Here is a 12,828-nt window from a genome sequence, read left to right as displayed (position 1 = left end):
GACTGGCCTGTCTCCCAAGATTTGTGAGAGTGTTGGGTCATCCTTTAGGATAGGTTGTAGATCCTTGATAATGTGTTGGAGGGGTTTTAGTTGGGGGCTGAAGGTGATGGCTAGTGGCGTTCTGTTATTTTCTTTGTTAGGCCTGTCCTGTAGTAGGTGACTTCTGGGAACTCTTCTGGCTCTATCAATCTGTTTCTTCACTTCCGCAGGTGGGTATTGTAGTTGTAAGAAAGCTTGACAGAGATCTTGTAGGTGTTTGTCTCTGTCTGAGGGGTTGGAGCAAATGCGGTTGTATCGCAGAGCTTGGCTGTAGACGATGGATCGTGTGGTGTGGTCAGGGTGAAAGCTGGAGGCATATTTCTGCTCACTCAGCTTATAAATACTGACCAAATCTATGCAGTTTGCAGGATGATTCATTATAATTTTGAATTCTAAACTAAACAAAACCATCAGTCCCCCTAAATCTTTTGATGTAATGTCAAATTATACTTCTGAGACATTTTATCAAGCTATTGATTTCTAAATTCCAGATACAAAGCACAAGGAGAGGAGAGATCACATGACAAAACTGCTTTAATTAAAAATTCATTGATGTTAAATTCTTGTGTACTACAATATTTGTGTTTTATAGAAAAGATTCAGAAATAAGTCTTTTCTTTTATTTTTTTCTTTGCCCAGGCAGCATATCTGAGTGCTTTTGAGTTACACAACTATTAGTCTTAATTTAACTGCAAACATACCTTTTTAATCAGCTGAGGAGGAGGAAAAAAACTCATTGCTTATTTAGGAAGTATTATTTTTCTTTGTAGATATACTAACATTTAATATGGTTACATAAGCATTCATGAAACATGACTACATTTTTTTTTAAAAAAGTCAAAGTCGTAACAAAACTTCTGTACTAACCTCTTGGGCCAAATAAGGATTCAGAGTTCCACTGGCATATTCCACATGATATTCTTCCATGACAATGAGCCACAAAATACATCTGCCTCAACTCCTTCTGCTGTAGCAAAATTCTTGCAGCAAAATGTATGTATTTTTTGCATGTTAGGTACGTACTAGTGGTCAGCACATTTCCTGTAGCCTTTCACGACACATCCCGTGGTATGTTAAGTTTGATGGTATCTTTTCCTACATGGCAAATGTAAGGCTGCATAAGAGTGCACTGTAGACAAAGATCCTCAGCTGGTGTAACTCACCATAGTTCCACGAAAGTCAATAGTGCTACCCCAATTTATGCCACCTGCAAAAATGGCCCGATATTAAACACAAGGAGTTTCTTATTTAAATTACATAACATTGTTTGCATTACAACTTCACTAAAATAGAAATGCATAAACTTTTACTTAATAAACCTACTCTTATCTTTGCTCAAATACAGAGGTATATGTGCATTTACCTTCCCTCCCTCCTCCACAGTACTAGTACATACGTTAAGCACTTTTACTAGCCCTAGATCCATTTCTTGAGAAGCAAACAACAAATGAACAAAAATTGCCTTTAAAAGCACTAATTACTGAATTTTACCACAACTAAGTGTCTTGAAAAGTGCTGGCTAAGAGCATTGGTTGTGGTATTCTGAATGCCTGGGAGGTAAACTGCTGAAATATGGGTTATGCACCAGTTCCATAGATTCATAGCTTCAGCGCACAAGGAGGGGGACCTTGCTTCCTCAAACCTGTTGGTGCAGAATATGCAGGACACGTTGTCCATCATAACCCTGATTACTCTACCCTTGATGAGAAGAAGAATATGATGGCATGGTGGAAGGTAGAGATGGATGGTGTAGTCCAAGGGTATGACCTCTATGAGGATCCATTTCCAAGGTCGCTGAAAACTGAAGAGGAGATACCCAAAATGAAGAAGATGGCCAATAGGCACAACTGTCACCCCAGAGGTATGGGAGGATTCGAATGCTTGACCAACCCATCAAAACTGCTGCTTGGATGAGGCCTGGGTGGTTGAGAAGCATAGTTGAGTGGCTCTTTGTCTCTGGAATCTGTGCGTCTTTGTGGAGAGTTCAGAGGATCTATGAAATCCGAAAACTGAGCAGGATGTGATCTCTGGACAGTCTGACAACTAAGCCTCTCTTATTTGTAGATGTACATATATGCAGGCATCATAAGGTAGCCCTCTGCAGCATGTGCAGAGACTCATTCATGGTTTCTGAGACGAATTTATGATCGCTGAAGGGAACATCTTCCAGTGATGTGTACCTCTGTTGGAAACCCCGAGAGCTGGAGGCGTGACAGCCTGCGCATAGCCACTGCTACGGAGACTGATCTTGCAGCAGTGTCCACAGCATCTACAGATGCTTGAAGAGCTGTTCTGGCAAAATAACTGGCCCCCTGAGACGATAGACTGGAATTGCTTGTTCAATTAAAGGCACGAGCCTGTTATAATTGGTGCAGTTGTATTTAGCTATGATCACCTGATCATTTGTGATACAAAACTGCAGGGTTGCTGATGAACAGAACTTTCATCCAAAGAGATCCAGTCATTTTTGGTCCTATAAGGGGTAGACCTAGAATAATGTTGTCTATCCCACACATTTACCACATCCACCACTGGCGACTTAGGTAGATGCTGGGAAAAGAAAAACACAGAATCTTTTCTTTACAAGTGCTCTTTCACAAATGGGCATAATAGTGGCAGACGTTAGCCACCCTGTTTTAGCCTGATCTAGAAGGGCCTCACTGATCTCTAATGATACTCTGGAGGGTGTTACTGACTGCAAGATATCCAGAAGTTTGTGTCATGGATCCTTGACCTCTTTAAGAGTAATCTGAAGACTGTCTGCTATCCTCCTAATGAGGTCTTGAAATTACCTGAAGTCGCCAAGTCGCGAAGATGGTGGAGGCCTGACTGCCTCATTTGGCAATGAAGATGAGAGGGGTGTTTCATGGGTGGCCTCCTCTTCTGCGCTAGCCTCCTGCTCCTCAAATGTCTTCAGGAAGGTGGGGGGAACGACTGGTTAGGAAGGGAGAGGTTGCATAACCCTGGTCTCCGTACAAGATGGTACTGGTAGTCTTGTAATCTGTTGTTGATAGGCTGCCCAGGAGTCCCAGTATGACCATTGTGGTCCATATGGAAGTGAAGGTGATATACAGGGTTGGTTCCACCACTTTTGGTGACCAGTATGATTCTCCCTGACTAACTGAAAAGGGATTCCTGAAGTGGTATGTTGTGGAACTGCTGACTGAAATAGAGGAGGATTGGGAGTCTCCTTTATCTTCTTACCCATCATACTATGTGGGGGAACCAGTTGAAAAAAGTGGACAGTCTTGCAGTGATGAGGACAGTAGTGCAGAGACTGTGATCTCAGTACCGAAAGGTGCTTGATACCCATAAGAACCAGAGACTCCTATTCATTTGATACCAAAAGGTCCTTAGGGTATCGGAATTCCTGTGGTACCAAGAAGGGATCTGTTACCAATCCAGTAGCTAAGGCCACAGTTACTGAAGCAGACAGTACTGATGATGATGACTGCACTGCAGTTGAAGATGACATGGTTGTTTGTTTGGTACTGGTGGATTTGATACCCATCAGCACCAGCCCCTACATAACTCGATGGTGCCCTATGCTCGCTCTCCTTGCTGGTAGAGAGTATCAGGGCCCTATCAGAGTCATGTCTCTTCTCCTTGGAGCTGTGGGGCTTCGTGGCAGAGTCCTTGGCCTCAATGATACCCTGGGAAACAACATACTTGGCCAGGAACCTAGTGTTTTTTTGAAGCTGGCTCCTTGGAGTGAAGGTCTTCCCAGAAGCCTCCACAATCTTCCCTTCCTTAGGGGGAAGGAAGCTCAGACTGGATCTGTCTGAGACAGATGTGCGAGCGCCAGTCGGGTCTCCTGACCTGGTTTTGGTTCCAGGGTGTATTTTATCACAGTCTTAGCTTCATCTTCCTGTTCTTCCTTGCCCTAGACTTGAGGGCCAAGCAGAAATTACACTTCTGGGAAACATGGAACTGCCCCAAGTAATGGATACACTTAGAGTGACTGTCGCTTATAGGAATAGCTCACTGGCAGGAAAGGCAGCACTTGAAGTCTGGCGAGCCTGGCATTCCCTGCCAGGAAAACAAGATTCCTCGAGGGGAAAAAAGAAGAAGAAAACAAAACAATCCATCACGACCTATACAAACTAACTATAGCTATCCTACCAACTGCTAGACTAAGTATCTTAACACTAAGGAAAAAAATGGAAAGGCCAAGGCATGCTCAAGGCCCAGGCAGTTGAGAAGGAACTCAGGGCAGTTCACCCACACGCCCCTATACAGCCTGCTTAGAGCACATGTGTAGGCCAAATGTATACTTTTAGCTGAAAATCTCCACTCAAGGGCTCAAGAGGCGCATGCACACCTGAGTTGGACCACTCACAGGGACTAGCAAAAACAAACGCAGGGAGAACCTGAGTTACAGAGGTCTTTGAAATATTTTTTCAATGGGATCTAGGGACATTTGACAGAACAGCTTAAGATGGGACACCAAATCAGTGGTAACACACTGAAAGGAATCATTTAAACTCCTTGTACACATTGCTAGCTTCTAAATTAATTTTAACTGGTCAGAAAAGAGATTTGGACATCATGGTGGAGAGCTCAATGAAAATCTCTACTCCATATGCAGTAACAATCCAAAAGTAAACAAAATGTTACAACATAAGAAATTGGATGGAAAATAATATAATTATAAAAAGCAATACTACGTGCTCTTTTGGGATATTATATTCCATTTTTGTCACATTCTCAAAAAAGTATTGTAAAAATTAGGGATTGGGTAATGGGTGACAATTTTAAGGCTATGAAAAGCTTTCTATGTGAGGAAAGACTGATAAGATTGGGACAGTTGTTTAGAGAAGATGAAGAAGAGGGGAATATATCAATATACAAAACAATGACTGGCAGAGAAAAAAAGTAAACCAGGTGCTCCTTTTTATCCTTGTAAGACAAGAAGCAGGGTGCTGTCTATAGAATAGAAAGGCAGCAAATATAAAAAAATAAAAATATGATACATGCAGCATGGTTAATGTGGAATGCTTTGCCAGTAGACGTCATTCAGGTCAACAGCTTGGTGGATTTGAGAGGATTAGACATTTAAGATAAACAATTATATTAGGTAAAATTAAAATTAGAAGTGATAAACCCTCATGCTTCAGGGAATGAGCAAAACTATGACAGGAAGAAATTCCCCTACTTGCATATTCTACAATTACCCATTTTGGGGCTTCACACATTTCCTCTGAAGCAGCTGATATGAGGCACTATTAAATACAGCATTACTGAACTATATACACATCCTTGGCCTCATGCACTGGTCCTAGAGGGAAAATTGGGTGGACTTTCAGGATGTTGTACTCTCCTGTACACAGAGACATTTGGATGTGATCTCAGAATGTCGTCTAATTTTGCATTATAACTTGAGACTGGTTCCGTGCCTCATTAAGACTTTTTGGAAGCACATTTTGTGAAAACACACTCAGGGAAAGACACTGACACCTGGTACTTGTTGCCACTGGAGACATTTTTCTGTGAAAGATCACTAATATGATTAAGTTTTGAATCTTTGCTATAGTGTAAAATTATGTCCACAGCTATGCTTATTTTGATACTTGGTTGAGTAATGCTCTGTTCATGGTCTCAAAAAGTTATTGATTAATTTGAGTCATTTCCAGCACTTGGCAAGTTATGAGTTGGTCTGTTTCTCTGGGCAGGACATTAATAGAATGTTGTTCATGGATGGACATAAATGTGTATCTTGTGACCTGAGCTTGTTGCAACTACTTCCAAGTTGTTCCTTGAGACTCTGGGTGCAGAAGGTAGATCAATGGAACAGATCGTGTACAGGAACTGTAAGCTCTCTCACATAAATGCTTGTGTTATCTTTCGAGACACAAGGTAAGGAGGCCATAACTTTGGGACAACTTCTGTTTTTGAGAGAGAAGCTTTTGAGCCACGCACAACTTGTCTTCAGGTCTGGGGAAGGTACTCCAAATATCACAGCTAAATGCAAGGTGGAACAGATTGTTTAGCATAACTAGTTAGTACATACTGAAATGGACCATTCAAGGTAAAGCGGCCCTTTAACACCTCTGGAGGCAGAAGACAAAAAGAGGGGGTTAGTGAGTTACGAATTGTTGTAATAAGCCATAAATCCAGTGTCTCTGTTCAGTCCATTCTTTAGTGTCTACAAGTTGGGAATTTAAGCTCCCATGCTTATCTTTTGAAAAAGTGTTGTGCAGGTTTCCTTTGAGGATGAGGGCTGATAGGTCAGATATAGGTGTTGACCCACAGGGTGTTTTTGTCTTATAGGACACTCTAGTAGAGAAGCACATCACATCATGGAACAGGCCACCTAAATACTGACAGAATTTGCTTCAATACAGAAATAAAACATCCTCCAATCACCTACCATGCCACTCTGGAACTCATACAGGGTGTCATCAAAAAGCTACAACCCACTCAATATGGGCCTGATCCTGAAAGAACTCTTTCCTGAACCTATTCTTCTGGTTTTCAAACAACCCTCCAAATCTTCAAGATCATCATCAGAAGCAAGCTCCCACAGACCAGGACACACCAACTCAAAGTGGTACCTGGGAGCTTAAATCTGTAATGTCTTTACATAAGAGCAGCCCCCAAACACATACTTTTCTCCTTTGCCTTCCCATTCTGATGGTACAAACCCGATTTTTATACCACTTGTTCCTTAAACATAATTTACTTTTTTTCTGAATTGGGGAGACTGTCTTTTTAGGACCCAGAGTCTCTGGAATTTGCAAGCCACACCCCTTACAGCATTTTAAGGTGTTCTTTTCTCCTTTGGAATTCTCCTGCTCCTGCTTGAGCCTTCTAATGGTGGAGTGGTAGCTTCATGTGGGGGGGGAGGCGAGTCCCCAACATGCTGGTCCAACTCAGAACCCCATGACCTGGCAATGCTAGGGTTGGTGCACAGCACAGCATAGCCACACCTCGGACTCTGGGGAAGCTGAATTTTATAAATACTGCACTGCTTATATGTAGCTTGCTGCTTTGCAGTGCTTCTCCGATACCCTAGTGGAGGCAGAGGGAGCCTGCTAGAGAGATACAGTACCACAGAGTTAAAGTCTCAGTGTTGTGGGGATTCCTCAGCGAGAGAGAGAGAGAGAGAGAGAGAGGGGAAGGAGCTTAAGCTGAAATGAAGCGTCTACTTTTTATTAATTTTCATGAAGTGACGTTCTAAACAAAGTGGTGGAGAGAAACTGAACTTGTCAAGGTTCCTCCCCCACTCTGAACTCTAGGGTACAGATGTGGGGACCTGCATGAAAACCTCCTCAGCTTACTTTCAGTAGCTTAGGTTAAAACTTCCCCAAGGTACAAATTAATTTTATCCTTTGTCCCTAGATCTCCACTGCCACCACCAAACTCTAACTGGGTTTTCTGGGAAACGTAGTTTGGACATGCCTTTCCCCCCAAAATCCTCCCAACCCTTGCACCCCACTTCCTGGGAAAGGTTTGGTAAAAATCCTCACCAATTTGCATAGGTGACCACAGACCCAAACCCTTGGATCTGAGAACAATGAAAAAGCATTCAGTTTTCTTACAAGACGACTTTTAATAGAAGTAAAGAAATCCCCTCTGTAAAATCAGGATAGTAGATACCTTACAGGGTAATTAGATTCAAAACAGAGAATCCCTCTAGGCAAAACCTTAAGTTACAAAAAAAGACACACAGACAGAAATAGTCATTCTATTCAGCACAGTTCCTTTCTCAGCCATTTAAAGAAATCATAATCTAACACATACCTAGCTAGATTACTTACCAAAAGTTCTAAGACTCTATTCCTGTTCTATCCCCGGGAAAAGCAGCATAGCAACAGACCCAGACCCTTTGTTTCTCTCCCTCCTCCCAGCTTTTGAAAGTATCTTGTCTCCTCATTGGTCATTTTGGTCAGGTACCAGCGAGGTTACTTTTAGCTTCTTAACCCTTTACAGGTGAGAGGATTTTTCCTCTGGCCAGGAAGGATTTTAAAGGGGTTTACCCTTCCCTTTATATTTATGACAGTGGTGGAGAGAAACTGAACTGTCAAGTTACTCTGCTGCCAGAGGCAGAATATCTGGTGACCTGAGGGGAAGGGTATTGCTTGGTCTTAAAGTGCCCATCAGCAACATTGGAGAGCTTCCAAGTTCCAAAAGTGAGAAGCATTACCCCTTACATCAAAAGGGAAGCTGTGTATTAGGAAAAAAAAAGAAAATATCAGGGAAATGAACATTTTTTTTTATGACAAATCAGGGAAATGAAAAAATGAAAAATAAAATTAATGAGAAGTGCTGGTAGAGTAGTACCACTTTCAACAATTCAGTAAGGACTGGAAGTGTTAATTCATTGACATTTCACTTCTGAGAAAAAGCTTTTATTTAAAACCATCTTCCCTACATCAAGAAAATAAAAAACCCACATCTGACAGAACTCTTCGTTTTATTGAAGGCCCTACTGTTCATTTTACTCAACCACATACAAGCAGTTATTGATATAAACACACACAAAAATGGAAAACAGGCTTTTGTTTTAGTATACCCCTCCTCCTTCAACAAGCTCAAACCCACTTTACAGCACTGCGCTCGGAGTACAAAATGAAACTGACTATACATAAGTCCAGCTTTCAGCATCTTGAGTGAAACACAAAAAGTCAAACAGCAAAATTAAACTGATTGTTATTTTTTAACATATAGTAATTTTTTTAAGTATAGTAATATTCTATAAAAACATAAAACAAGAGTAGGTATTTAACTAACACCCTTTTAAATTTTCTTTCTTGAAAATAAATCAGTATTACTACTGTAACTTAAGGAAAATACACCCATTTTGGCCAACAGTTTTGCAGCTGATACTTTATATCTAGGGAATGAATCTGCTTAATAGACTTATAATGGAGCCCAGCATTTTTCACCCTTTTGTCACTATTTTGACTATACCCCACAATGGTACCAGTGACCTAAAGTCACTGACATCTGTTAGTAGCCTACAGAAATGAGTTGGAGGAATCATGCTAATTACTAGTAGAGAGGCCTATGTCAGAATACCGCAATACCATTTGCTACCTTGAAATTTCTAACGAGGCCAATGATGGAAAGACAATAAAAATACTGTAACTGTTTCTGAATATACAAAGTTTGAGCTAATGTGATTCTAAAATATGCCCAGTCTTATCTCTATGGGTTTCCATTTAACAAGCTCTTTAATAAATGAGGGAAATGTTTACTGCTGGTCTGGAACAGAACACCCAGTAACTGACAAGACATTGTTGATATGAAAGATTATGATGATGATATAATATGAAGAATTGAAAAAATTAGTGCGATAGGGAAGGAATACTTAAAGACAGTAACAGCTTAAATGAGATTTTGGTGTAAAAACAAATGTGATTTATGTACACTGGATGCACAGCAGTTTTACTATTTTGATCTGCTTTCAGAAGACAACATAACACATGGCCTGGGACCTCTGTGGCTTTTTTGAGGGACTAAAGACAGATTTTGATCTGTTCTGGGACACACTGATCAGAAAGAGAAAAACAGCTGCTGAGTCGATTATAAAATTTTGCAGCTACTTAGTGTGGCACAACATTTTTATAAGACAAGATAGCTTGAATTGCAGTACTGCTTAAAACAACCACGGGGCTACTTAATGGAGCTACTCTAACATTAACCTACATAAATGAAAACTGTAGGGATCTCCTCTGTTCTGATAATTTGTCAATAAAATGTTAGAACAGGACACAACTCTTTAACCCATTAAATTATCTCATTCACTCACACGTACTTCACCAAGAAACTGAACACTGACTCTGAAGAAAGCTAATTCAGAACTTTTAAACACATCTTGGGTACAGGAAAAAGACCGAAGAGGGTTGTAATCCCAGTCCTCAAAGGATTCAGCCAAGCTATTAAAGCCCATTGTGGGCTTCAGAGAGCTAAATGAGAGGAAAGTACCAGGCCTATTTCCCATGACAGGAGCAAAGCTCATCATCAATGCAATATAGGGAAACTTTCACCGTTACTTATGCAACACTTACAGTGGCTAAAGACTTCATTGTCCAACGCTATCAATCGTGCACTTTTCCACTATTACTAAACTCACTGAAAGTTAGGAAGCTAAAATGCTCAACATTGACAAACACCAAAAAGTATCATTTCTGAGAAGTAAAAGTTTGATATTAACAATACTGAAGTTTTACCTCTAAATATTCAGTAAGCTTTTATTATCCTCCAGCACTGACTTGTATAATACAGTGTTCCATTGGCTAATCCTAAATTAAGGCATTCCAAAGAAGATTGGTTTAAATTAACTCAAAAAAAAAAAAGATGCACAGAGCCAGTATTAACAACCATCACTTTTCACTGAATTAGTGAGATTGATTTCGGAGATCAAAACTTGTTTCACTCTTACAACTAAATAATAAAGAACATTAATAGCATCCTCTGAAGAACGCCAAATTTCACAGAAATTTCACTGCAGAAACATCTCTGAGAAGCAGGAAAGTCAATGTATAATCTGTGATATTGCAAACTTGACAGAAAAAAAATCAGGGTCTTTAGAGACCACCACTAAAGAATACAGATAAGACTCTTTAATAGCAGCTTTGTGAGATTATCTTAGACAATCACTGGTATCTTGAGTAAGACTTATTTGTTACAAGAGGTAGTCTACTATTTGTGTTTAAATTGACAATAAAAGTCTTTGAGCCATTCACTTGTTATTCCTGTAAATGGCACTGATTTGAAAGATTAAGACTAACAATATCCAAATATTTTACTCGCAAAATTAACTTTTTTATTTAAATAGGTCATAAAAACCAATATATCATCTTCGTAGTTACATGGTGAACTGTTCAATATGTGGAGACTTCACAATCCATGATCCGTAGCCATGATGCTGAAAGTAGCTTTTCAGCAAACGTTTAGCTTCCTGGTAGGGTGCTGACTTAATCTAAAGAGAAACAAAAGTTAAAAAATTGTTACAGATGGCCACAAGATTTGCCCTTTTTAATATATTGTGCCTCTAGGATATTCCATAGCAAAACATGATTTTGAAACATGCCTGAGATGCCACTGTTCATTGAATGCGAAACAAGAAATGCAGCAGATCGGGCAAAGGGAAAAACAGGATTTGACTGATAAGAAATGATATGCTTTTATGTACTGGAAAAGGAAAATTGTTTTTTTGGTAAAATTAATCTCACGTTTTTCAACATCAGTTTAACTACTCATTCTCTACGCCATGCTAGTATTTAGCTATGTATTGCATGAATCTAAAACCAGGTAAATTTACAATGGTAGCTTTGAAACCATTGAAAAGGTTTAGCAGGATATCTAATTTAACAATTCTTATAGAAATAAAGCGTAGCCAATGCTGACAAAAGTCATCATAATATCTGTTAGAAAAGCAAATTCTATGTGCAGCTTCATGGAAAAAAGAGAAAATACGTATCTTGTCTCAGAAAAAAAATAGGAAGGGCTAAGGTACAAAAATGGTTGAATGCCTGGGAGGGCGTAAACCTAACCATCTGAAATGAGACTAGATATTCTGCTTTTCAGCACGTCTATGAACGAGCAAGCTTTCCCCAGCAACTTTACAGGAGGATAGGAATTTAATCTCAGTATGCTCCTCATTACGAGCAGTCTGTTTATTGCATGGGGGAGGGGGAAGGGAGAAGAGAAGAAGAGAGTTACCATAGCATCACAGTTCCAAGATAATACAGCTAGTAAGAACAGCATTCTTTCTTCAATTAGTGCTCCCTCAGTGTTCTCAGCCCAAAAACATAAGATCATGCTCAGTCCCAAATTCTGATGTTGAATTATCACCTTCTCCCCCACTTCTGTTGATATCCCTTTCCCACCAGTGTATTCCCTGGGAGAACAGTGCCTATACTTACGCAAAGTAAGCATCTCTCTAGTGCTAAGAGAGAAACAAAAACCTGCAGAACTTTCCAATATCAATATCAAGCTACAGGTTTCAGAGGAACAGCCGTGTTAGTCTGTATTCGCAAAAAGAAAAGGAGTACTTGTGGCACCTTAGAGACTAACCAATTTATTTGAGCATGAGCTTTCGTGAGCTACAGCTCACTTCATCAGATGTTTACCGTGGAAACTGCAGCAGACTTTATATACACACAGAAATCATGAAACAATACCTCCTCCCACCCCACTGTCCTGCTGGTAATAGCTTATCTAAAGTGATCAACAGGTGGGCCATTTCCAGCACAAATCCAGGTTTTCTCACCCTCCACCCCCCCACACAAATTCACTCTCCTGCTGGTGCTAGCCCATCCAAATTGACAACTCTTTACATAATCAAGTCGGGCTATTTCCTGCATAGATCAAGGTTTTCTCACATCCCCCCCACCCCCATACACACACAAACTCACTCTCCTGCTGGTAATAGCTCATCTAAACTGACCATTCTCCAGGTTTAAATCCAAGTTAAACCAGAACATCTGGGGGGGGGGGGGGGTAGGAAAAAACAAGAGGAAACAGGCTACCTTGCATAATGACTTAGCCACTCCCAGTCTCTATTTAAGCCTAAATTAATAGTATCCAATTTGCAAATGAATTCCAATTCAGCAGTTTCTCGCTGGAGTCTGGATTTGAAGTTTTTTTGTTTTAAGATAGCGACCTTCATGTCTGTGATTGCGTGACCAGAGAGATTGAAGTGTTCTCCGACTGGTTTATGAATGTTATAATTCTTGACATCTGATTTGTGTCCATTTATTCTTTTACGTAGAGACTGTCCAGTTTGACCAATGTACATGGCAGAGGGGCATTGCTGGCACATGATGGCATAGATCACAT

At 40.3% G+C, this 12,828-nt stretch overlaps 1 protein-coding gene across 5 annotated transcripts in view; it reads right to left on the bottom strand.

Moving 5' to 3' along the window:
• Positions 1–8,368: 8,368 nt before the first annotated feature.
• The window catches only part of ADAD1 (adenosine deaminase domain containing 1), a 36,997-nt gene continuing 32,537 nt past the window's right edge, over positions 8,369–12,828 (bottom strand). For all 5 annotated transcript variants that reach the window (XM_073341059.1, XM_073341058.1, XM_073341056.1 and 2 more), the window contains one exon: positions 8,369–10,966. In XM_073341059.1, the coding sequence (XP_073197160.1) occupies positions 10,853–10,966 (114 nt within the window). In that variant the 3' untranslated portion in view covers positions 8,369–10,852. The remainder of the gene's footprint in view (positions 10,967–12,828) is intronic.

This window comes from Lepidochelys kempii, chromosome 4 (assembly GCF_965140265.1).
Source record: "Lepidochelys kempii isolate rLepKem1 chromosome 4, rLepKem1.hap2, whole genome shotgun sequence".
Lineage (NCBI taxonomy): Eukaryota > Metazoa > Chordata > Testudines > Cheloniidae > Lepidochelys > Lepidochelys kempii.
Note: the sequence above shows the minus strand (reverse complement) of the source record. Positions and strands in the feature narration are given on the sequence as shown.